At 34.8% G+C, this 27,061-nt stretch overlaps 1 protein-coding gene and 1 long non-coding RNA gene across 3 annotated transcripts in view; one reads left to right on the forward strand and one right to left on the reverse strand.

Moving 5' to 3' along the window:
- LOC140166047 (proline-rich protein 5-like) overlaps positions 1-22,037 on the reverse strand; it is a 120,045-nt gene extending 98,008 nt beyond the window's left edge. Inside the window, exons 1-3 of one of the 2 annotated variants that reach the window (XM_072189423.1) lie at positions 21,443-22,037; positions 21,037-21,106; positions 19,327-19,696 (exon numbers count right to left, since the gene is read on the reverse strand). In XM_072189423.1, the coding sequence (XP_072045524.1) occupies positions 19,327-19,589 (263 nt within the window). In that variant the 5' untranslated portion in view covers positions 19,590-19,696; positions 21,037-21,106; positions 21,443-22,037. Of the gene's footprint in view, positions 1-19,326; positions 19,708-21,036; positions 21,107-21,442 lie in introns of those variants that run through there. The other variant, XM_072189424.1, reaches the window with a different exon arrangement.
- The window catches only part of LOC140166049 (uncharacterized), a 64,157-nt gene continuing 53,386 nt past the window's right edge, over positions 16,291-27,061 (forward strand). Inside the window, exon 1 of the long non-coding RNA XR_011860804.1 lies at positions 16,291-16,545. This is a non-coding gene — a long non-coding RNA (uncharacterized lncRNA). The remainder of the gene's footprint in view (positions 16,546-27,061) is intronic.

Genomic DNA, 27,061 nt, shown 5'->3' on the forward strand with positions numbered 1-27,061 from the left:
GTGAATACGTCATATCCGGCCGATATTTGCATCTGTATACGCATGTAGTTAGGTTTAAATTCGCATAGGATTTTGGGATATAGAGAAAAGGTGAATTGACCTTTACGGTATATATCCCAGAATCCTTTGTAATCGATGCGCACATCGTCATTACGCATGTTGAACTGCGCAGTAAACGATTATAAACGATGTGCGCATTATTAAGAGTTATATAAAGCAAGCAGGAATTATGGCCGATATTGCTCGAGATACATGTAGAGCATCAACTTAAAAATAAGAGTATAATACTTAACGTTTGTCACGTGTCTCAAAATGCGTAAACATCTTTTCTAGCTTTATCATAATGACTTGACAATACTCGTTTTGAGTATTGTTTTAAAACACGTTATTATAAGAACTTTCTTTATCTAGTTAAAATGTGCAAATACAACAATGTGTACGTAATTATCTACAATACATCTAAATGCATTACAACAATTTAATTATTTGCAAAAAAATTATATGTTCTTGCAATAAACCAAATCACATGCCTGTTTGGTAATATAAATAATATAAGGGACCGTTCACAAACACTTGTTGGGGGGGGGGGGCTGATGCAAAAAAATTCAACGCGAAAATTTTTCTGGACCCCACCTTTTGAGATCTCAAAAATTTCAGGGCCCCCCTTTTTGACATGAAAATTATGGGTCAACCCCATAGAAAAGCATATAAACTCAATTTTCCCAGGAAAATGTGTGGTCATTTTTTCAGACACACCCCCTTAGGAGGATCACAAATTTTAAGGGCCCCCTTTTTTGCATCAGGCCCCCCTAACAAGGACCGTTCACAAACACTTAAAAGAACGAAACAATAACATTAAATTCTCTGTCATTTGCAGGTAGCGATATAAAAAAAAATGTTTCTACTTCTATGATTTCTATCATCCTCTATTATGTCATTTTTCATTTTTATATGTCACCTTACTTAACGAGGAGTGGTAAAAGCCCGGTTTAAAGGTAAGCTTGCAGTTGTTAACTACTTGCTGCATGTCCCAGGTACGTTATTTACATTAGAAATATTACGTGTAAAAGAAGAGCTAAAACTTCAAAAGATTACTGTATTTGCGTAAGCAGAAATTGTAGGTTTCGAATTTCAAGGTTACCATATTGCAGGCTGAATAATAAGCAGTTTGGACTCAATATATGGCCAATATTATTTGGAGAGAAAAAATGAAATGTATTTAAAATCTATTCTATACAAGAAATCTACGTTTAAACTACGTCATACTTTCTGTACTTATACTATAGCAAAAGAGGCAGACAATGTTCAGACATACCCTCACAGTCGTAATATTATCGCACACACGCTCGATATGAAGTTTATTTTATATATTGTTTGACACAAAATGTAAGGCAAGGTGGATAACCCTGTATTTCTGTTATGTATATTTACGAGCATACAGGTGTTTGTCATTCCGTAATATTGAATGAATTTTAATAAACCATGCTAGATCTATATGTCAGACTCTTGAACATGTTGAAGAAATTTAATTTAATTTCGCGTATGATCCGATTTTATGCTCTAAATGATGCCCAATTTTATGTATAGTACAGGTGTGTGGGGTTGAGGTGGTGTGGGGTGTGGTTTTTTTTTTGTGTTGTTTCGGTATGAGATATTGGAAGGGTGTACTTTTGACTGTCTGTCAATAATTTCTCTGTTTGTCTGTGTGTCGTGGTGTTTGGTCATTTGACTATGTTTCCTTAAGGGTGTATTTGGTATTTCCAGCATATCATGTAACCTGAATTCAATCAGACTCAATGCCCTTATTGCTGCCCCACGTCTATCATCTCTGTGAAATAATGCATACACGGGATGTAATATATTTGTATCGAGAGAAGACGTCAAGTCACTGTTCAATATTTTGAGTAGAAGTAATTGTCATGGTGCATTCTAAAATACATATATCACGTTTACAAAGTGTTATATGTGATGGCATTGCAAGAATTGGTAAAACTACATTGTTTCTAGTTTTGTTATATCAGAATATTCCAACTTGGATATGTTGGATCATTGAAATATGTCGGGGGAGGGGGTGAGTTGTGTGTGGAGGGTGCATGTGGTGGGGTGTGTTGTGGGGTGTGTTGGGATTCATGTATAGGGGTATATGGTATGGGATCATTGGCAACGGATCTTATAAAACTTTGTGTTGTGCCCATGCATCCATAAACAAAATCCATCTTAATCGGAGTCAAATTAAGTCGGATATGCTTTTAATGTCGGGGACAACTATCACATCAAATTTATCGCATGGAATCATTTCAATCAGAGCATGTCTATGTCAAAAGGATTTAATCTCAGAATGTCAATATCTTGTCATGACCTTGAACGAGTTCTTCTCGCAAAAAGATACACAGATATATAGTACTAAAATATTTTGGCCGCACGTATGTATGCAAATCAATATTCATAAGTAAAATTTGTTTTTGGAGTCAAAATGCCATCTAGGAGCTATATAGGGGTAAAAAAATATAGATATTAAATGTGAACATTATTATGTAGGTTTTGGGTTTCATTTGAACTGAAAGGAAGCATTGTTTGGTCTACTTAAGGAGCCAAATTCGGGTCGAACCCACATGCATGAAAACCACAAAGGTGTGTAAATGTGAAGTGTGCCTTTTGAGACTTCTGTCATTCAAAAAATGTTTTTACAAAGAAAGTGTTATTGTCCATTTTTGAAAGGTATATATTTTTGCTTCCTCTCGCATGCTTTTAAGAAGACAATGTCCTTAATAATAATCCATCAATAAGCACTTAAATAATAAATAAAAATAAAGTGGAGTGACACTCGTGAACTTGAACAGAAGATTCACTAAGTGCTTCATTTCATATTTCGTCGCTGTTCTGGCAAAACCTCGTAACTCCAATAGCTGCTATGTGTTAAACATGTAGAATACAATATATTATATTGCACATATTTAACACATAGCAGCTATTAGAGTTACGAGGTTTTGCCATAACAGCGACGATTTGTATTAGCTTGCACAAAAATGTTTTAACCTTATTTAATATATGGATATCAGACGCAGGCATTTTAACAGATGTACATTACCCCAAAAATATCGCTTTAATTATTTTCACAAAATTACATTTTCAACAATATTTGACATCCTACAAAATTAGCAACCATACGAGAACAAACATGCATCATGATGGTTCAGTGGTTCTTAATTCTTAAAATAGGGTTTGATTTGTCTTTGTTAAAGAGATTGTGATTGTCGTAAATTTTACACGTTTGCAATTTACAAGCTATATCCACAATCAGTACACTTATCTCAATAGAGTAGCGTCTTCAGACCACAGGGCATTTTGTGCTCAATCTTGTCACTATATGTTAAGCAGTTAAAACCATCTTAATAAAAGTACGTGAATTTTCCTCAGAGCACAATGTCATACAAAATAGTTGTGGACAAAACACTCCACTCAGAGAATGTGAGAAGAAACTCGTATTTCCCCGGTGGAAAAGATCAAAGATTAAGCCTTTCTCACAATGCTATACGAATATATGCAGTTTTCGAATTTCTCTATTTTTTATTATCGTTTTTGTGGTTATATTCCTCGACGCGACAGCAAGTATATGGGCGATATAATGTTTGGAACCGATTAATGTAAGCTTGGTATCATGAGGACCTAAGTGTATACAAGGTGATATACATGTGTGTAGAGGCCACGCGTTTCATTGCTGTATTTGGGAAACATTTGCTGTCCTTTTAACTTCGCAATCCATTTCTACCTTCGCAATCCATTTCTAACATGTAAACATTGCAGCGCAGTTTGTTGAACTGGGAAATATAAATTCAGCTATTGTTTGTGAAATGCCGCAGGGCAGGTTTTGTATATTTGAACGTGGAGTTACTTCTAAACACGATTCTTAATCCGCAATCATGAATACAACCACTGAATTTTTACTCTATTTAGTGCTATTTGAAAAATAACCTTGACATTCGAGATCATTCTGATAGCAAAATATAGAAATTATATAATAATAATAATATAATCGTCAAAAATGTTAATGCTGATTTCAGTTCACATTCCGACAAAGTTCTGGCATTTCTTGAACTGAAATGTGATTTATTTTAAAATACAAATGGGAGAGCAGTTTGAAAGTCGGCATAGAGCACGTTTATAATATTATCTGTCTAATATTTGAGTAATTATAAAACATTTACTCCCAATCTGTCTCAAAATATAAATGAAATAATAATGAATTAAAAAAAAACGGAGCCAAAAACATTCTCTGGATATTCTCTCTCAGAAGGGATGGGCAAACCGATGTTTGCTTATATGTTTATGTGTGGATATTGAAATCACGTTACCATCCGCTCCGAGTGATGTATAATTTTATGATTTATTGTACAGTGGGTATTTCGAAAAAGCAAAGCAAACCTTCTCTCTCTCTCTCTCTATATATATATATATCAGATTTCGTTGTCCATATAGTCAAGTTAAGACCTATAAGGCTTATAGATTTGAAGACGGAATTCCCAACGGGAGTTGGCATCATGAACCTACTTCTTAATAATAATGTTAACTGGCGGCAATGGCATTAACCATAGAGAAGAAATCAATTCTGTGCCGACCACGGAATAGATAATATTAATAATCATAATGAATGAAAAATTACTAACAATCATGGCCCTCATGGTAAATTATTAACAAGTGCTTTTGTTTCATGAAGTCATAATATATATATATATATATATATTGCTATATAGCACATACCCATAACCCATCCATGCTTTGTACATAATGGTCTAGACAAATTTGACGATTTCTAGTAAAATACGACCTCACTATAGATTTCCATTAAGATTAGACTAGAAATTATGTTAAATGTGAGGCCTTTTTGACTAAGACTAGAAATTTAGTGAGATCTTCTTTGCGATCAGAAATGATGTCAAATTTAACCCAAATAGTGTCCAGACTAGAAATGTAGTAAGATCTTATTTTTAGACAGAAATCATGCAAAATTCGACTGAAATAGTGTAAAGACTAGAAATTTAGCGAGATCTAATTTTCGATCAGATATCATACAAAATTTGACCTGAATATTGTCAAGACTAGAAATTTAGTGAGATCATATTTCGATCAAAAATCATGTCAAATCTGACCCGAATAGTGTCAAGACTATATATTTAATGAAATTTTATTTTTGATCAGAAATCATGTTAAATTTGACACGAATAGTGTCAAGACTAGAAATTATGTAAGATTTAATTTTACTAGGAATCGAGTCAGATTCAAGTATACTCCAGAACCGACAAATGACAATAGTATTTCGTTCAACATGTTCACATATTTGTATTCTATCTGTACACAACACGGAAACGGTATATCTGTCATTTCAACACTGCAACTGTGGTAATAATTACTACTTCTATGGACACAGTCTATAGAAATATCGTATTCAAGGCGGGTGTCTCAGAAAAGGGGAAGATATTGCGGCAAAGAAGTGCTTCACAAACATACACACAGTGTACAAGAGTGTATAGCCGGGGTTTGAGAAGCTCACATTACAATACACCTAGCGGCACAGATCATTGGCAAGCGGCGTGTATGGAAAATAAAGAGAATGTTTTTTCCTTACTTTGAATACTAGTATACTAACTTATAATAAGGAAAAGTCAGTGAGGACTATAATAAATTATTAAGAAACTAAAAATTATTCTTAAATCAGTAAACCAATGTGTTTGTATCAATTTGAATTTGGTCGTGGGGGTTTATTTCATCTAATAAATTTTCCAAGAATAATTATATGGTTTTATCATGTTATTTTATATCAGCATTTAGAAGGTTAGTGATGAGTTTGAAGACGACAGATGAGGTAGACTAATATTTAACCGGATTAGGAAATACAGATCATGATATTATGATAAAATGAGATGTATGACTTCTGAGACCGTTACAAAAACAACACTATGGGTTCTTACACTGCCTTGGTTAGAAATTAGAGCTGCAAAATGTAGCCCAACATGTCTATATTTTTCTGTTTTATATTAATGTTATCTAATATTATATTATATTATATTATATTATATTATATTATATTATATTATATTATATTATATTATATTATTTATATTATATTATATTATTTTTATATTACATTATATTACATTATATTACATTATATTATATTATATTATTTATATTATATTATATTATATTATATTATATTATATTATATTATATTATATTGTATAATATCATATTATAATTGATTATACTCTATATACATGTATTACATTTGTATATCAATCCAACATGCTGACGTCTAACAAGTAATAAGTTATTTATTGCCAAGGTATAATTGATTTCATTTTAATATCTTTTAAGGTCATCAATGGAAACTGTTTTGAGATCTGATATATCAGATGTAATCAACTATGTCTATACACAGGTCCACGCATATCTATAAACTGCAATAAGTGAATCAAGGGAACCGATAAATTCATCAGATTTTTGTTTATTAAAAAACCCAAAAAAACAAAAAAAACAAAACAAAACATAATAATAAAAAATATTGAGTGCTTTGATTTTTTTGGCAACAAATATTTAGGCAAAAATATGGAACCATAGACACTTGAAGAGTCGCGACGTCATTGATGGAACGACGATTTATTTTCTATAAGAGCAATAACCAATAACTCAATGTCGTAAGCTTTAAGGTTATTATTAATTATTTTAAACTGTTGTGATTTGGTAGTTCACAGCATCTTACGAATGGTAGTGAGCTTTGGCAAAAACTGCATTGCTCAATTCATAGCGAGTGTGTAGAAGAATTAAAATATCACAGATATACTTTTATAGGTGCTGCGGTTCTTGAGTTACGTTGTAAAGAGGGCTGAAACAACAACACTTTTGTAAAACGTACGTAACTCATTAACAACAATAAATTAAGCAAGTTTGCAAAGTATACGATTTGTAGAATGAACTTTTGCAAAACATCAAGGTGTTATTTTTCAATAATATATTGATCTAGATAATGAAAATCGATTTTAGGTTGCTTCGACCAACAATACCTCGTCTACCCTTAAGGGCTGGGGTATGAACGTTTGGACAGTATTTATTTTGGGACATCAGAGCACATCAGACATATCGAATTGCATTCTGAATACGAAGAATGTCATTCTGATATCAAATAATTTTGATTTTTGAAATTCGCAATTTAATACACATTTTATGGCAAATCATTAAAATTGATATTTTTGATATTTAACAGTACTTGAAGTAAACTTTAGAAATCTGATGATTTATACTTAAAGTGTATGTAGGTGGGATGAAAAGCCGACGATCAATTGAAAATTTTGACCTTTCGTATTGAAGATATGGATTTTTTCCCAAAACACCAAAAAAAAATAGGTCTTTTGGGGAAAAAAATCCATATCTTCAATATGAAATGTCAAAATTTTCAATTGACCGTCGGCTTTTCCTCCCTGCTACATACACTTTAAGAATATAACATTAGATTTATATAATTTACTTCGAGGACTGTTATATATCAAAAATTTGAAAAATATCAAATTTTTATAATTTGTCATAAAATTTGTATTATATTGTGATTTTCAAAAATGAAAATTATTTGATATCAGAAAGACATGCTTCGTATTCAGAATGCAATTCGATAGGTCTGAGGTGCTCTCATGTCCCACAAAAAATACTGTCGAAACGCAATAAACGCTCATTTTAGATCCCTTAAGGAACGTTTCTTTGACGAGTGCTAGGTGATGAAGCCGAAATGTCAGGAGCTCCAAGTTTAACTGAATGTTATACTAGGCTATAAAATATAGTGCCAATAATTGTCCAAATGTGCTATAAATACCACAATTCTCAGTGTTCATGACGTACATGACGTTATGGAAATACTAAGACGATCTAATTTTTAATATTACAAATCTGAATTCACGTTAGCGTTTAAATTCACTTTAATCTGATTTGTACCGCATTCATCAGGTATAGGCAAGTCAATTAAAAAACGCATGGCTCGTGACGCGCGCAATGCGTACCAAAACAGTACACACCCTCTGATCGTAATAAACCCGGATTAATAAATCGGCTTCAGCGTCGCTCCGTCAGCGCGTGGACGCACAAAATTAGGGTACAAATATAGGTTTTTCAGTAGTTTTAATCTGGATTGGGAGTATCGTGTAGATAGCTCGATTATCATCTCACATCATAGCTTAAAGGCATCATCTCCGATTACCGGAATCAGAAGAAAAGATGCTTGTCTCAAGTTTCAATGTTTGATCAAAATTGAGAATTTTTGACACTATCGCAACAACCGCAAGGTGCACAGAGAAGGGGGAAAATACCGGTACCTACCTGACGAAGATTCGCTTTCTTCCAATTAATTCAGAAGGTAATCCCAGAGATTATCACGCACAAACTGACCTATTATACTTATAGGTATCAATACTTATATTTATCAACGATATCGGTAAATAAAAAGGAAGTTACCATGGAAAAGGAAAAGATGTTGAAGTCAACAAAATGTAAAAAATTGTATTTTGATAGAATTATATGCTTCGGTTGTTACTGCTTGATAAAAAAAAGTGTGAATGGAATACAAAATAGCATTATAGTTACATGAGTTATCAAAGTTTTGCAATTGTGTCCATTTATTTAGTTTTTTGTTCGTTATTGTGTCACGCACACTACTTTCTAGTGGTCATCATATTGTAATATAAATTTTAAAATATATATTAAAGAGCAATTAGACGAACAGACAAATTAGACGAATTAGTGCAACGCGTATTTATGAATAATGTAAGCAGTTGCTACTTTCATAATGTGTCATATAAAATTCGCTTTTATCCTTATTAATCATAACAATTAATAGGCCTTGTAAACTTCCTTCAAATAAAACTGGTGTCTAGACGAGTATTCAATTAATAATGACTGATCAAACAGGGACTTTCCTCGCTGGCATATCCCATTACAACTATAAAGGTCTTCCCCTTTTTGGAACACAGACCTTTCATAATAGGCTTCAAAGGGATGAAAATCCAGACTTTCACAGATTGTAAGTTTCAACATTTTAGAACTTTCGGCCATGCACCTGTTGAAAAATCCGCGCAGTTTGATCATCAGCATCGGAATTTCGAAAAGCAATATTCCCGGAATATTTTTTCGATTTGTTGGATTTAATTTGTAGACATGTCGCCACCAATGCACGTGACAACTGTCATTATAGCTCCCACGTAAGTCTCCGACAAGAGGAATCCGATGGGTGATCGAATCTAATCAGGTCCGCGACACTCCGGCACTTGTTGGAAGACATATGGTACAGCAGACAGTATACATGTACAATGTGATTCTCTCATTTATAATTAGGATTACGTCATTGCCAGAGCTTGTTTATTTGTTCATTAGAATGATTGACAGCGGTGGGCGGACTTATACTCTAAAAATGTGATTCTCGGATAAATTATAGGTCACTAGGTCAATTCGGACCGTCTCTTCCTCAGATCTCTATGTAGGACTCTATGGTATCTTCTCATTACACGATCGTAGTAAGACTTGGCCGGCGACGACGCTTGCGAATTGCCTGTCTTCAGCTGCGGTATAGCACGGTATAGACAGTTTGTAGAGAGTGTCCTATCTCTATATTAAAGGATCTCTGATCTAATGCCTCTCAACTGGTTCTGAATTCAAACACCATGTAGTCGACCATTGAAGGGATTATTCCGTACAGTGCTAACAGTGTTTTGCCAAGCTGTGATAATTATAATCAATATCCTAAATGACACATTATCCTTACCAAACTGGGTACATGCAGGGTTGCCAAATCCAGGATTTTCTAGCCCAATTGGGCGACTTTTGATGTATTTCCCCCTAATTTCCTGTTCCATTTAGAAACCAATAGTATAAAAAAAAAAATGGGCGACTTTTCAACATAGGCTATCGCGACTTCTGGTATTTTCCTATCCCATAGAAAACAATTGGTTATATGAAAAATATTGAGCGACTTTTCAATTATTTCTCCCGCGATTTGGGCTGAAATTTATTGGCAAACCGGTCCATCTTGTCGCGCCTTAACGTCACACAATCGGGCAATTTTTAATTTGGTTAAATGGTAAAGTAATTTACTTATTGTTTCCAAGAAACTATATCATGTATCATGAGGTACTCATAATCATGATAATAGTAAAGTGACATGCCTGTGCGGCCAAGGGTGTCATTCAGTGGAAATACTGTGTCATAAATAATAGGGTCTTAATTTTAGGGGCAAACTTGGGGGGGGTCTTTCGTAGAGAATTGAGGAAAAGGTGTCTTTCGGTGCGAAACGATGGTTATGGAGGGGAATTTATTTAAAAAACGGGATCTTTGAGGGGCAAATACGAAATATATGGGGTCTGGGGAGGTGGATAAATAATAGGGGGTCTTTCGGGTAGTAGATAAAAAATAGGGAGGGGGGTCTTAAGGACCATACATAATGCAAACCTATTGAGTGCCATGCTATATTCACAAAATATCAGGCATGCATTTTTAAATGTGATAACATGCGCCAGCGAGCTAATTACATAATGTAATTTCATGGATCATTTAAATGACTAAATACATTAATATAAAAGATAATTGTATAATTTCCGTTGTAAGTTAAATCAAATTTAATGGACATTATAAGCATTACATTTCCACAAATTCGACGTGCAAACATAATATGAAATCCATTTACATTGTATACTAAGACAATTATGTAAACAGTTTGTAAGTCCTTATACCTTAAGCAAATATTAATATTTCTTGTAACGGAACCATTGACAACTACGATAACCATGAAATATATCTTTATTGCGAAATACTGTTTTAAATTAATTATAGAATTGCTTCTATTTCACATATTTTTAGGTCGTTGTTGTATATTTTGAAATGCGATAAAATAAAAAATATATATAATTTAATATGGGACTAAATTATTGAAACAAACTCATAAAAACTACGTTTAATCGGTCAAGTTTAAGTTCATCTTCTTTCCTTTTACGTCAAATAGTAATAAAATCCAAAAATATCAAACCATTTGTCCTATTAAATAAGACAGTGTAATTGGGACAGAATTTATCGTACTGAGATCGAACAATCAGATTACATTGTGCGAATCACCGGGTGTGACAAGCGGGTCAGGAAACCTGCCGGCTGCGATGATTATTTCTTTGCGTATCACTGTGTTCCTACAAATATTGAACCAACCACATACTGACTCCTCAATTTGATGTAAATATCTATAATATCTTTATCTTCAAAACACTGAACACCACTAGGTCTATTATTTCTATTTTACTTTAATCCAAAGTGGCTGCTATAATCTTTATGTAATACAGTCTCGACAATTCATACATGTTCACATCAAAATAATAATATAAAACATAACCTGATAAAAACAACTAGGCCTATAAATAGTTTTTTGAAAGATTTTTATTTTTATTTTATGAACTTATTTTGAGTGACATCATAAAAAAATGAAATTATACTCCTATACTCTATGGGCATATTCACTATTTTATATTTTCACAGGGACCACTTCGTATTAATCGAAATCCTCGCGAAGATACTACCCATGCACACAAAAGTTGTATGTCGATATGACTTTAACAACTTCCGAAACGACAAATAATCAAACACTATTTTAAAAACACTAAAACGATGTGACCAAAATATACAAATAAAATTGGAAAGCTTTGGAAGTATTTCAAAAACTAGGCATCCGTCCAAATCTACACGAATTACACATCTCAATTTACATTTGACAACGATGGGAATCAGATATGACCTTGACTTTGTCTGAACTTTTGAACAGATCCAATAGCTTCACATGGCGGTAGCCTATAATATACACTTTATCATAGTAAAGGGACAAACTCCTTGTGATATTTAAAGGAGTATTAATGACCCTAGCATCCTCTTTTTATGACATTTTCAGTAGATATCCACGAAAAAAGCTTATTCCCAAAATTTCATTTGATTCCGATTTTGCGTTTGCGTGATGCATGATTATGTATATTACACTGCTCCATAGACAATGTGTTGTAATTTCGTCCTGGTATACCAGAACGAAATTCAAATTTCACGATATCTTTGCTAAACGAATTAATCTGCAAGAAATTTTTTGTACATAAACATTATGTAGCCAGAGGTTTCCAGTGATATAAAAATCTCAACTTTTTTTGAAAAAAGTGGGGGATGATGCTGTGGATCACGAAATGCCCTTTTAAAAGAGGATGACCCGATCAATTACCAACCTCATCTCTATTTTCCCTCCGTTTCAACGGAGATTTGAAATCAGTGGATAGCCATTATTTTTCTCATTGTGAAATATTAGGACTGAAAGTTATTTTGTTTGGATTTTGCAAGCCCATATGTCATGTATGTGTATATTTTGCACATTTTTGGCTCTTATATCGTGTTATATAAAAAGAGGATTGAAATATCAGCATGAAGGTGATGGATTCGGACCAACCATCTTTAAATGGGACACAGTCTTGCGCAGGGTATTCTTTAAGCATTTTATTGAAGGGGTATATTCCATTTTTTCCACCCTTTCAATTGTGATTTTTCCTCTGAAGGGGTATAACACATTGTCCAGGGGGTATTGTTTTTTATTTTATCAATGTGTGTCTCAATTTCTCACTGAATTGTTGACCCACTTCGCTCATACTATTTACTACTGACTCGTGCCCCCCCCCCCACTAGCTACAACCATAATCCTATATTCATTCTGATAATAAGAAGAGTATAATTATTTTCGTGGTCTATCACTTCCAGATCAAAATAGGTACCGCATGTACCCGTGAAATGGTTAGAGAATGGTGGTTTGAGGAGTTTGCCTGTGTAAAAAAAAGTCAGCTTGGTAACCGGGGGGTCTTCAGATTCAGTATAGAAGCGTACCACAAATTTAGGTACTAATAATTTTGTAGATTAACAACTCAAAATAATTTATTTATTGCATTTAAGAATAAATACTCTAACCATCTAATACCTTACACAGTTCATTCATTACTTAATTAGGTAATCAAATTGAAATTGCGTTAATAATTAAATAGTTATACATATTACGTAACCACATAGATATCGGCTTAATTCAGCTTGCATATTAATTATCAATAAAGGAAACAATTACAAGGCAAAACTTCCTTACAAAAATCATGATATATACATACCAGATATGAAACGCATCTATTTTTAATCAGTAGAAACAGGTGGATGCGAATAGTTTCAAGTTACCTTTACACAAAAGGACTGTTAATTTTATGACTCGCTTCCAAAGGGCTATTCCATTTAAAATCCACCCTCCCTCTGTGGAAGATTTTGGAAATATCTTCTACAGAGGGAGTATGAATTACAAATGGAATTAGCACACTAAGCCGCTCCAATTGAATTTCATGCACCCTTTTAGAAAGATTCAACCCGAATCTTCCATACACTGCAAAAAATATTGAATAAAAAGGTCACAACTCAACAGTTAAGTAAAAAATTACTCAACATTGGCCTCATATAGGTCACCACTCAACAAATGAGTAAAAATTACTCAACATTGAGCTCATGTTGAGTAATTTTTTACTCATTTGTTGAGTTGTGACCTATAATATGAGCTCAATGTTGAGTAATTTTTTACTCAATTTGTTTACTCAATTGTTGAGTTGCGATCTTTTTACTTAGTGTAGGGAGATTGGGTTTCAAATAGAGTTGGTTAATGTGCTAATTACATTTGAAATTCATACTCCCTCTGTGGAAGATATTTCCAAAATCATCCACAGGGGTAGTGTGGATTTTAAACGGCCAATTACGCTATATTTCAAGAACCACTGAACCAATACCAGCCATATTTGTACTCATTCGAATGCAATATCAATGCAAATACATGTTATCAAACATTTTTTTTAAATGAAAATACCAAATTCGACAATTTTGTCTTTTGATCATCATTTGTATCATTTGTTTTTCTCAATGGCATAAGGTTTCGATAAGCAATTTAAATGTAACATGATACACTTTTCACTTAATTCCGTCATGAGACAATCTAAAAATAAATCGTGCATGATTGGGATGAAGCAACGCCAGGTATACATAGTACTTATTAATGAGTTCATGATTTATAGACATGAGTAAAAGCGCGCGCATTTTACTCCACTTTGCAGCGGAAATAGATTGTTTCCACTCATTACAAAAATTACTCTCAACATAAACATGATAAACTGCGCGGATATATACTAAAGTATACTGCACCAGCCTCGAAAATGCATTTTGCAGTTGACGTACTTTCTACTGTTGAGGAGAAGCGAAGATGATTAAAGTAAAGGAGAAGTTAGATATATTGCACATTCCGTTTTAAATTAAACCATGCAGCTAACCGTCTATATACGAGGATCGACGTACGTATTATTTCAACTCTACCGAGGATCAAAACATTTCATAAATTTTCTGAAGTTGCTTAAAAATGGTTGATAAATTGGGAAATATCCGATCGATCACTATGTTATTTTCAGAAATATCTACAAAATACTGTATAATTCTATCTACAAGTATACTTTATTTGGAGTATGAGCAATCATATTACTGATACAGGCGGCAAAAACACGCACAAAAACAACAACAAAAAAACCAAAACCCAACCCCCCTCCCAAAAAAAATACCCCAAAACAAACAAAAAAACCCAATAACTTTTAGAGGCATATATGCTATAGATGCCGGGAAATCTATGGTATGAAGATAACTCAAATATTACTTCAGAAAATATAAAAAAAAAAAAAAAATTAAGGTACCAGTTATGTTCACCACCTGTATATCCTAAACAAAGACAGATATGTCATAATTGGAACCAGCAGCCAATAGCTACATCTTTTAGCTCGAATTTAAGACCTCATTTGTTGAAATTGTTCTAGAAATAAAAACACGACGATCCAAATTCCCAAGGAAGATGCCAATTTAAAAGTTGCAGTTTGCTCCATTGCAAGCCCTATTGATGTGTACACAATGCGTTCGCGAACAAGAGAACTTGCGCCGCGCTTCCATTAATTAGCATATCAAAACTAGTGTCGTACTTTCATTGCTAGAACACAAAAGTGCAACTTTTGATTTCGTTTCTTCATTTGGTTTTAGATCACCGTTTCTTCAATTCTCAACCAATTTCAACAAATAAGGTCTTACATCAGAGCTAAAGAGTACAGGTATTGACTGCTTGTTTTAATTTTGACATACATGTCTTTATTTAGGATATACAGGGGTGAACACAACTGGTACCTTAAATTTGATTTGCACGAACCTAATGCCCGGGCATAAAAATAAAAATAAGATTTGTCTCATTCTTTAAGTGTCAAAAATGGAGAACAGTGCAGTTTGGGGTTGACGTCCCTTTAAAGATGTTAAAATCGATCTGAAAAATTAAGATTGTTTATGTTTATAGAATTGTGGTTCTTCTGGAAGCCGATAACACATTTTAAAGTTGATAGCGACGTACAGTTGAATCAAGTATAATCAATATAAGAATATTTTGCAAAAAATATAAAATGGGCAAAAACACGAATTCATAATTTCGCCATGATTACAATTATGTCTATAATTATGACTAAAACATTACTCTGAAATCTGTTACAAAACCCGCTCGCGCTCGTCATAATGTGAATGCAGCTGGTAAAGACATTTATTTTCGTTCAAGAAACTTATCCTAACATATCTTATACCTACCAATGGTTATATATCAACATTACGGATATGAAGAGCTGAACAGAAGCTTTGTTAAATGAACAACATTTTTTGCCTTACTAAGCAGTTTTAAGACATAATCGAAATTTCGATAAAAATTATCCTAAAAATTATCCTTTTTAAAATTTGATAAGGCACAGCCAATGTAAACAAAGCTGTTTTCAGATATTGCGTTCATTAATCATGTTAATGTAGCATTCTTAAAAACACATGAAAAATGAACATCGTTATTATGTATACGAAAGTATGTTCATGGACCATGAAGCGTGCCATTTTTTGAAATATTTCGGTGTAATGTTGTGTCATTAGAACATGAACATGATGAAGAAGAAAAAGTCAATGATAATCTTTGGAAAAAGCACGTACGTATATGATAATTGGAACATTCTGAGGTGAGACCTGTCATTCATTATTAGCAAAATGTCAGTGAATGTAGTTAACATGGTTAAGGAGGAATGATCCGGTTTCTAGTTGGCCATATATTATTTTTATCTTGTTTAAATGCATGCATACCGGTATTAAACATTAAAAATGTGAAATATGCTATTCATATGTGATGCGATCAAGCAAAATCAGTCGGAACTCGGCAATAATAAATTTTCAGTTTCTTACAGGATAGTAAAAAACATTTACAAAGCTGGATTTTGCCGAAAACCCCATTGAAATTGAACAACCAGTTCCAAAGATATGAGCAATTAAAGAGTTTCCAAAACAAGAGGAAACAAAAGGATATATTTGCTTTGTTTGGCTATATCTCAAAATCAATATTTCCGAGTTCCGACTGATTTTGCTTGATCGCATCACATATTAGTCTCATTTTTGTTTCGAAAGCAAAGTTTGTATTAACATGATTAATTAACACTATTGCGAAAAATTTGTTAATGGCGCTTCTTTATGTTCTAGAGCATATGGCGTGCTACTTACAGTACTAACAAGTAGGCCTACATGAAGTAATACGTCATAGAAAATATACGAATTCACAATTTTAAATATTCATGGAACTATAAGAGGGCGATAACCTAACGAACTACCAACATGCAGACTAAAAATAAAAAGAAAGGAAAGGGGGGAAATAATTGGAGATGTAACGGTATGCCGTAAGGGTATTTTTCACATCAATACAAGTTAACATCAATATTCCGTAGCAGCATTACTGGATTGCCAACCCTACTCGCCTAGGACAGCTGCAGTAGCAAGAAAACCACCCGGCACAACTGATGCACCGTTCTATGGGGAATAAGGATGCATCTGATTTCAACTCTCATAGACACATACTGCCTTTCGTGTTGGTTTAAATCGCTTCATCTTAAATCTCTTACAAGTGAGAACGTATTAGGTGAATAAACTCTGTGAAGACGCAGTTTTATATTGACATCATCATGCTTACAGTATATGAAAAGAAATAATTTACTGTTGCAAAAGAAAGTATCTAAATTCTTAGCGTCAGAGTATGTTCATATGGTGAGATCGTAAAATAGGGGTCAGTGTTAATGCGTGTGAAGTATCATCTTTTGCAAGTATATTAAAAGAGAGATACAACCTTTCTATAATGTGAAATATGGATATATCTTCAGGAGGTAGCGATATCAGTCACTATTATTATTAAAGCGAGAGGTAGATAAGTTTTTATCCCGTGGGTCAAAGTCCGAAATTGATATTATAGCTATAGTCAGGATTTCTAGTTGATTGCTTTACACTTGAAATTATATAACGAGAATATTAGCCGGAAACAATAATAACATTGCGTCAAGGTTATTATATTCTATGTTCAGATTATGATAAAAAATGCATTTGTATCATATTTATGGATAAAATACTTCAAATATATTCATAATTAGTCACTTGTACCTTAGAATTTACTCAACGTTATAAAGTCATAAAACGCAATAAATTGTATCTTGTGTACATAAACTACTGATGGCACATTGGATGGAACTAACTCGTATGCAATATAGCCTATATGCAAGGGGCTGAAACTGAGAATAAAATATGCCATATTTACATTTATTTTAGCGCCTATCATTCAGAGTAAAAGAGAAGTTGATGCTGTCAGTCCAGATGTTATCATTGCAATTGCTTGAATCGGTGTCAATTGGTGCCTTCAAATTATAGGCCTATTAAATCAGCTAGAACTATACCCAGTATAACTATCAAATCTACACATACGTATAATAAGCCCGAGTGAAAATTACCAAAACTTCTAAAATTGCTACACGGATTCAAATCAAAACCAAATTTGTTACCCCGAGCTCTCGAGCAGATTGTGAAGACATTGACATCCGCGACCTTTTGACCTACCAGCCTACTCTTTCATTATTTTCATGCCCACTGAAAGATAACTATTTACAGATTCTCACTACCCTGGCTCAGTGAAGATGTATTTTTAGCAAGCTGTCATGTGAAAGTCAAGACCTTTTTTTGTGGCTGAGTAGTTGAATACCCATCTCGCCCTAAAGTTCTACATAACAGTGCCAGTGGTGTATTCTTCGTATAACAAAACATGTGCATAAAACTCCACGGAATTTAGCCAAGCACAGACATCTTCTGGCAGTGATGCAGCGTAAGCTTTATTCCGTAAGCTGCTTAACTATCAAGCAGCTTACGGAATAAAGCTAAAGCTGTATCACTGCAAGAAGATTTCTCTGCTATTTTACCTCATTGGAGTCTTTACACTAGCCTATCTATATCTTACAACACGGATACCTTTAACTTAATTGAGTATGTTATTCTAATATCTACTGCTCAGTGCCCTGAGTGGGTTAGGTAAGTGTAATAGCTGCCCTGTGAACATTTGGCAATTTACACACATTTATATTGTACTCGATCGACATGCATCTACACATGGCAGCTATTGCACCCACTTCTGGCACTGAGCAGTCGGATATAAATATGTTCGAACAAAATGTCAATCGCCATGTTCATATGTGATTGTTTATTCACCGACCAAAAAAAATATACTTCGGACAATATTTTAATAGAAAAATTATATGTTGAATAGAAAGGAATCCGACGCTAGCTTTAATGACTGTCTATCGCGATGTCTAGGTATTCCCCAATAACCCTCTAGCCCCTTACCACAAACAGGAATTATTCACTTTGCGATTTAAAATCTAATAAAATTCCACTAATTCGGTTCATATTGAGAGTAAATTGCATCACCGATCGAGCACCACTGACCACGCGCAAGGTAATAGCTTTCAAATATACACGCACTGCTTGTGGGATTTCGTTGAATCGAAGAAGCACTTCCCTGGTAAAAGCATGAATAGCCTGCTAGCTTAAATATATTGGTAATAATAGATAGTTCAATGCTCTCAAACGGAGGTAATGGTACTGTTTCTGACAAAATGAGTGCATTAAGGACACTTTGCATGAATCATATTGATGTCAGAAACTCCTTGTCACTTTTTTCATCAAATGAAATTTCTTTGTATGCTTTTGTTTTTAGTTTAAAAGTCTACAGTAATTGAAATGCCTCTGTTACTTGGAAACTTCAGAGCAGCGGCCGATATGCCTATCGCAATGAATAACAAGAATATATTGATTTTGTTTCTACTAATGTAAAATAATACAAGAGCATGTTACTCTCACCTGTTCCAATCTTCATTCCTTAATCCCAAAACCTGTTGCGATTTCGTAGATGACTCAAAATCATTTCTACCTTGCTGCAGAACGGCCATTGCCGATCCCCGACGCGTTGCACGACGGGTACTTCCATAAATCGAGCTAAAGCGCCTCGATTTCCCTGTACTGAAGGAACTGGATGGTAAATCGGATACGCCTGACGATACACTAGGTGAAGTCGGTCGTGTTGTCAACACTGAAGCTAGCGACTGTCTGCTTGGGCGACTCATTGTGATTGCTCGCGCCAAAATATCAGCTCAATAGAATGGATAAAGATGGCGTAAGTCTATGCACACTTACAGTCACGAAAAATTTCCTGCGATAGATTGCGGTAGTTCTGCAGAAAATAAAATGTAGAAAACGCGTTGACAAGAAAAGTTATAATCACAAAGATATATGAACAATATCAAACTGTAGTTCTGTAGTTTATCAAATCCTGACAATATAACGTTATATATAGCGAGTGAGTAAAGCAGTTTATAAACACTTCCGAGTATAAGATTGTTATAAAAATAGATTTTCGTTAAGTGCCGGTTAAGGTTGTGTTATTTCTTGAGTATATCATACAACATCCTCTATTAAAGTTTGTTGCTTCCTTCTCTTAAGGAAATCTAAGAACGGAGATCTTAAATTAGAAGATAAGAGGCAAGTTCTGTAGAAATTGCCGAGTCAATTTGACATAGTAAATATTTATAAACATTTGACGATTAACCAGCAGAGCAAAAATAGACTTTTAGACTTTAGACTTTAGATAGCAAAATAATTTCGCATTTTTGTGTTGTTCAAACAGTCAAAAAATTCCCAATTCCAATTGATGTAGTATTTACTAAAGATATTTCAATGTTTAAAGTTGTTGAAAAATATAACAGGCCTCGAGCGTAAAGTGATTGAATTTAATACACTAATGGCGAGCATGTATTTACGGTAGATCAAATTTTCTGATGAATATCAGCAATATCAGTGTAGATCCTTCTCACCAAATATAAAGTAGATTAGCACCGTGTTTGATTCAATATCCTTTCTTATTTCGTCGAGCGAGAAATCCCTCAGAATGCATTGAATGTACAATCATGCAAATGTTTATGGGTACAAATCGTTGATCCAGATCCTGATCATAATATAAAATTCAGTTGCACACTGAAGTGTGTAGATGCACCATAAAAGCTTAGCAATTCACTCAGAAGTACACAGCTATATTTGCAATCAAATACGTGGTATACTAATAATACCAACTTAATAATACTGTTTTGTTTCAGTCATTTAATAGCATGACTATTGTAGATACTAATTAAAACTTGTCTGTAACTGTAAAGGTCAAAATCAAATTCCAATCTAAGTCCGTCAAATAATGTAGCACTGGTTTCAAATTCCTTCAAATATATTCCCAAGATGCGCCAAGCTTCTTTTGATCAAAGCAATATCTAGACAAGATTTTTATGTAGAATTCAATATGATTGACTGGAGAGCATCGGAATAAATTCACCCGTTCGACTGCAACATGAGTAGACCTTCCTTCTACACATCTGTACCGTCCATGCGTTTGGATTCTATTTGCAAATTAATGTTGTCATCCTTGTTCCCAATCCAATAAGATATGTTTTCCTAAATAGGAAAACTATATAGTCCACGACAGTGTTAAATAATGTCAGACACCAGAATATTGTAATCCTAGCTTACATCGGATGAGTAACAGCATACATTCCACGGTTATTTCTCTTTACAGTCATATCATTACCACAATGCAGACCTACAATGAGAAAATAAAGAAACCAACAAAAATTCTTATCACTACCAATCGAACTTTGCTCTGATCGGTGATCAGGAGGCGTGATTTTGCATTCTGATCAACAATAATTCGCACCGAGCATGATAATTTTTGTGTGTATCCAACGAGCACAAAGCTCATTAACTTACAATTTACAAAATATAGCGGTGTTAGCTATCTATGTTCATCCCGTCCATATCCATTACGTGTCTAAGCATAATACCACACACACTTTTAGATACATTATCTGTTAAATAGCCACAGTTAATGAAAATGTGAGGCATTATGTAGGCCTATATATTATCTGCTAATACTTACGATTTATGTCTTCGATATCTCGTACCAATTAATAAGCATTCCCAAAAACCGACTTATAGTTTTAAATGTAGGGTGCTATCTGTCTCACTATTCCCTATGATCCTATCATGTCAGTTCATCATTCCCCAGAGGCGAATTCTCGATCTCTGCCGCATGCGTTACTCTTAAAACAAATACATATCAGTTACATACTCTCCTTTCATTATAGCAGAGTCTATTTATTCCAGAGCAAAAACTGCAATTTTCTTGTTCCGTTCAATGTGTACATGGATATCCCAGCCGGAGTTTTAAGCAAATATAACCAAGTTGTATAACCCGTTTTACCGCCACTTTCACTTCCGCAGTGTAAACTGAAAACAAGTGATCGGCCAAATCTCTAATGTCTCTTCCTTAATATTTATTCCCGCAAAGTTGTATTTTATGAAATTTGCCAAAGTGTATTTTTGATTATTATTCATTGCAGGTATACGTGTGAAATTTCAACGCATATTTACCACTGTAGAGATTCACGGTTTGAAACACGTGTTAATTAATAAGTGTCATGTCCATGGTGATAGTCTGCTTCGATTATCAACACTATCAATTTTCGCGCCATTCTAGACGAAGCGAATGTAGCGTTAATAATTGCCAATGCCTATATCCAGGTTCTGATCTGGGCAGTTATAATAACCTCCGGTCGTTTCCTCATTTACTGTAATTGATATCTCCGAAATGCAGACAGCACCTCATCACGCGCAATTAATTTAACCAAAAGAAATGATCAAAAGCGACAAATTATAGTATACCTTCACGTGCCTTCAAAAATATATTGAACCGCTATCACACAGACCCAAATCCAATACTTGCATTCCAGCCAAACTCAATCATTAACCCTGATTGTTGTGACGTCACCGTAGGTATAAGCCAATCTGGGTTAGTTTTGGCGACACTGGCCAAGTTGTTTGCCCGAGATATTTGGTAGTGTGAGATTCCTCTTCAATCTGTCATTCATAACACCATCGGATATTTCCAATAGAAAGGTGATACGTTAAGAGCTGTTAAGAAACCAACTGAAGGACCATCTCGTTGTAATTAACTTCAACACGTAGTCGCATTGATATCTCTTGCTCTGTGTACTCGCAAGTACAGGATATATTAACTGAGCGAGGCTTCAAAATAACGATTCCGGATACTTTTAAGCATATGGCTGTTTGGCCCTTTGCAGATGCACGGAACTTTTATTTGATGCATCATATATGCATGCTGCACGTGAGCATAATGCCAATCTTTATGTCTGCCGCTTTAGAGAGTCCATTTAGATTCAATTTGTATCGAGTCCAATGCTTTTACTCAAGGACCAAGGTTAGCTTATTATACCCTTAATTTAAAAACCACTCAGGTTAGTAATATGAAATTACATCCATGCAGGACTGAGTCATATTTATTGCAACATTGAAAATTATCGTTTCCAATCGCAACATTCGTCTAATGTAGTTAAGATTATTTATTTATTGCAATTTTACCATGAATACTGCTTAAGCAGAAGGGTACCCAAATAATAATTCACCGTTAAAGTAGTGAACATGGTTAATTACCATAGCAATGGGTTTTTTAATGTATTGCCCCGTACTATATTAAAGGAGGATGCACTCATCGCCCGTGTATGACTGCAATCATAGATTGGTACAATACCGCTCTTTTCAAAGATACTAATCTTACAGGTGCAAGTGATCAGCATGATGTGAACATTCTATAGAATTAAGATCCAGGTCTTTGTCCTCGTTTTATGTGCAATGCAGTGGAATGGCGTAACGTCTAGTGCAGGGCAATACAATATTCAAAAATTGTTTTAACTATTGCTATGGTAGTTAATCCGATTAATACGTAACCTCGACAGCTAATAGGATTGCGATCAGGGTCTTTGTCCTCGTTCTTTGATAATCTATGTGCAATGCAGTGGAACGGCGTTACGTCTAGTGCAGGGCAATACATTACAAATAGTGTAAACTCATTGCTATGGTAATTAATCCTGTTACATCGCTACTTCTACGGCAAATATTAAAGGGTTTCCCATGACCAAACAACCGGGCTGATTGGGACAGCCAAGGTTAAACATTCTACTCTTTTCGAGACTGACTGTAATATAATACATGTATATGGTGTGCATGACTCTCTATACACGGGACCATCGGTTTAACGTCCACTCATAAGGACGGAATATTCATATAAACTCCTCAACAAAAGTTTGGAAAGTTTTTTCAAGCATCTGTATCTCAAATTATTTGTGACATATTCATATCGTGTTGCATATCAATGGATAGCTACCATACTCCGCTTTACAATGCCACCCCATTTGAAACAATAACATTTTTCACGGCTGAGTACACGCCTTGTGAATGTAGTGGGGTTTCAAACAGAATTTGCCAAATTGACCATAATTATTCTGTGCTCAAACAACGCTAGCCACTTACCTCAATAGCGGGTGGAAAACCACAGGCAGCCACAATAGTCAGGCACCTTCCCCTCATGCTGCTCATCGACCTGGTTACACGTTACTGTGGGATGGCATTCCATTCTTCAGCAAGGATTTGTCGCAGGTCATTCAATGTGATTGCATGTGATTGGCTTCTCTGGCACGCACAGCACGATCAAGCTGGTCCCACAAGTGTTCAATCGGGTTGAGGTCTGGCCCTCGGGTCTGGCCTGATGGCAGGCCATTTCGGTTCTACTCCCATATTCTGAAGGTAGTCATTGACTACCGTGGCTCTGTGGGGCGAGCGGTGTCATCTTGGAGGATTGCATTAGGTCCCAGATCATGAGATTGTGAAGATATGGGATTGCAGCTTGCGGCATAGAATAATGGTCAATTTGGCAAATTCTGTTTGATACCCCACTACATTCACAAGACGTGTAGTCAGCCGTGAAAAATGTTATTGTTTCAAATGGGGTGTCATTGTAAAACGGAGTATTGTAGCTATCCATTGATATGCAACACGATATGAATATGTCACAAATAATTTGAGATACAGATGCTTGAAAAAACTTTCCAAATTTTTGTTGAGGAGTTTAGTTCATTTTACCAATCTCTAAATACACCATGAAGAGAGCGGTAGTCCAATTAAATTCAAATTTATTACCGCAGCAATTTACCACCACAGGGAATTGAACTGCAAACCTCATGCACCGGAAGCGAGTGCCAGCCACTGCGCCGTTCTTTGTCAACAAATTCTGTACATTGCCTATTAATGGCAGCGATCGCACGTTATAGACGGTGGATTCAATTACTTGTTTTAAAAAATGCGCATAATATACAGCGAACTATATTAGTACACTCAGCCCTTAGGGCTATATCATAATTTTTTTCATATTGATTATTTACACCACACTTTAGTAGTCCTTTCAAAAAAGTATCATTTTATTGATGACTATTTTCATATTATGATATTAGTATTCGTATACAAATTACTCGTTCGTGTGTTTAATTACGAGAAGAATAATACTAAACACATAATAAATTTTTCGCGCAGGGCTGTTATCTAAACAAAAAGTGCCAGGTCTATTCGTTGTCTGTTTTTTTTTATCAACTTAATAATTGAAATATGAAATATTGAAATGAAAATGTTCAAATATACCAGGAACTGAAACTACGATGTAAGCTTATCGTCATTTGAACACATAAGTCAATAGAACATAGTGTAAATAAGATTTTCATCCTTATGCGACGTATATTACCACATTTAAAAAAGAAAGACCCACTAGTTTGAGTGGTCATGCTCTTACTAGCCGTAAGCTTCAACATAAAGAGTTCAAGTTATTGAGATATTTTTCTCAAAATATCAAGAGCTATCTTAAGAGCCACTGGGCTTGTTTGTACTCATTTTAATGTATTTTTAAAATATGTGACCCGGCAGCACAAATGAGCCGTAAATTCCCTAATTTGTATTCTGAGTTACGGTGTAAAATGTGTACGAAGGTCGTATTCATCGGTAACTTAAGCTGGCCCGACATCGATCTCATTTCGATAGTGAAACACTAATCAATTATCCTATTGTTGAAGTGGATAATAAGCTTCTACCTCAGATGGCTATAGAACTTTTAATAGCTCTGGTCTTTGTTTGCTTTTGCTAAATCCTGTTCAAGTGGTGGGTTACCAGGCATTGTATTTTGTATAGGTATGCATAACCAACAATTAACAATGAGAGAACTTTCTTAAACCTCGTTGACTTGGGGATGATTTGAAATGACCGCCAATTATGACTGTTTGATATTTATTGCCAGCAATGTGGAAAAAGAGACACATGTAGAAACGCAAAAAGCTATAATTTTGTCGAAGGAGCAAAGTTTAACGAACCATAACCCCGCTTCAGGATATCGTTTGAAGTCAAATGATATACCATTTTAAAGTTTATGATGTTTATTTTTTAACGAAATAAAACAAAATTGACCGGGGAGGAATTTACGGCTCATTTGCCGTGAACGGTCACATATGGTAATGAAAATGTCCAGTTCCAAAATTTTTGAATTAAAAAAATTTAAACTTGTCGTCTGCAGTTGACACCCGCGTAGAGAGAAACGTATATGAAAGTTTGGAGAATTTTGTTTAATAGCTGCAGTATGATTCCACCTGAAACAAAATCGGAATGATCGAGAAATTAACGATTGACTGAAATTTGGTGTGATAAAAAGTTTTGCAGTGTCACATTGTGTAAAACCATATACGTTTGAATGCGTATCTATATACAATGCATGCATATATGCTGCATGTCCCAGCGGCGCATCGTGGGTCATCACATTGGGGGGGCACCGACCATGATGGGGGGGGGCACAAGCCATTTTTGGCAATTTTCCTATGGGATTTTTAAAAATTTCAGATCGTTTGGGGGGGGGGGCACGTGCCCCCGTGCCCCTATGACCCTACGCCACTGGAATGTCCAAATTGACAATATCACGATCAAGGCGGGTTCTTATCGATTTCCAAACGGCGCGTCGTGATTGTACGTTCGTCTATTCTAAATCCACTCACATGTAACAAGTCGCGTATTCAGCCAGTATTGAAGATTCTGCACGTACGGACAACGTAGAAAATTCACAAAATCTGTCCGTTTTACATTATAAACATATCAAAAAAAGTAACCAACCCCCCTTAAATAATGGCCATTAATCAAAAACGGGCTATTGTATTACAAATCTGTAAAATGCATTGGAAGCAGAATTTATTTCTGCGCATTTTGACACCTCATTTAATACGATAGCTCAGACAACAATAAAACACCGGTCAATTTAATGTAGTAAGGTCCAGATTTGAAAGTTGCACAATACAAAACAATAAGATATCATTACACAAATTTCCTTCCAAAGTCGTGACTATTCATATCACAATTCATGTGATTCGTATGATCCATTTTGTTTGTAAGAATTCGTCATAAAAAGCAAGAGTGAAGTGTGCAAATTTGACTTCATTCATACTCGTACGTGTGGTTCATACGCAGAGCTCGTCCATTAAAATGCGTGTGGGATCGGGCGTATAAAAAAAGAGATTGCGATTTGTCTCTTTGAGTAAACGCACGTTGGACATTGAAATTGACAGCTTTGTACGGCGTCGTGCAGTTCATAGCGGCTAACTTTCGCCACAAAAAGTAT

This window comes from Amphiura filiformis, chromosome 12, assembly GCF_039555335.1.
Source record: "Amphiura filiformis chromosome 12, Afil_fr2py, whole genome shotgun sequence".
In the NCBI taxonomy this organism is placed as follows: Eukaryota; Metazoa; Echinodermata; class Ophiuroidea; order Amphilepidida; family Amphiuridae; genus Amphiura; species Amphiura filiformis.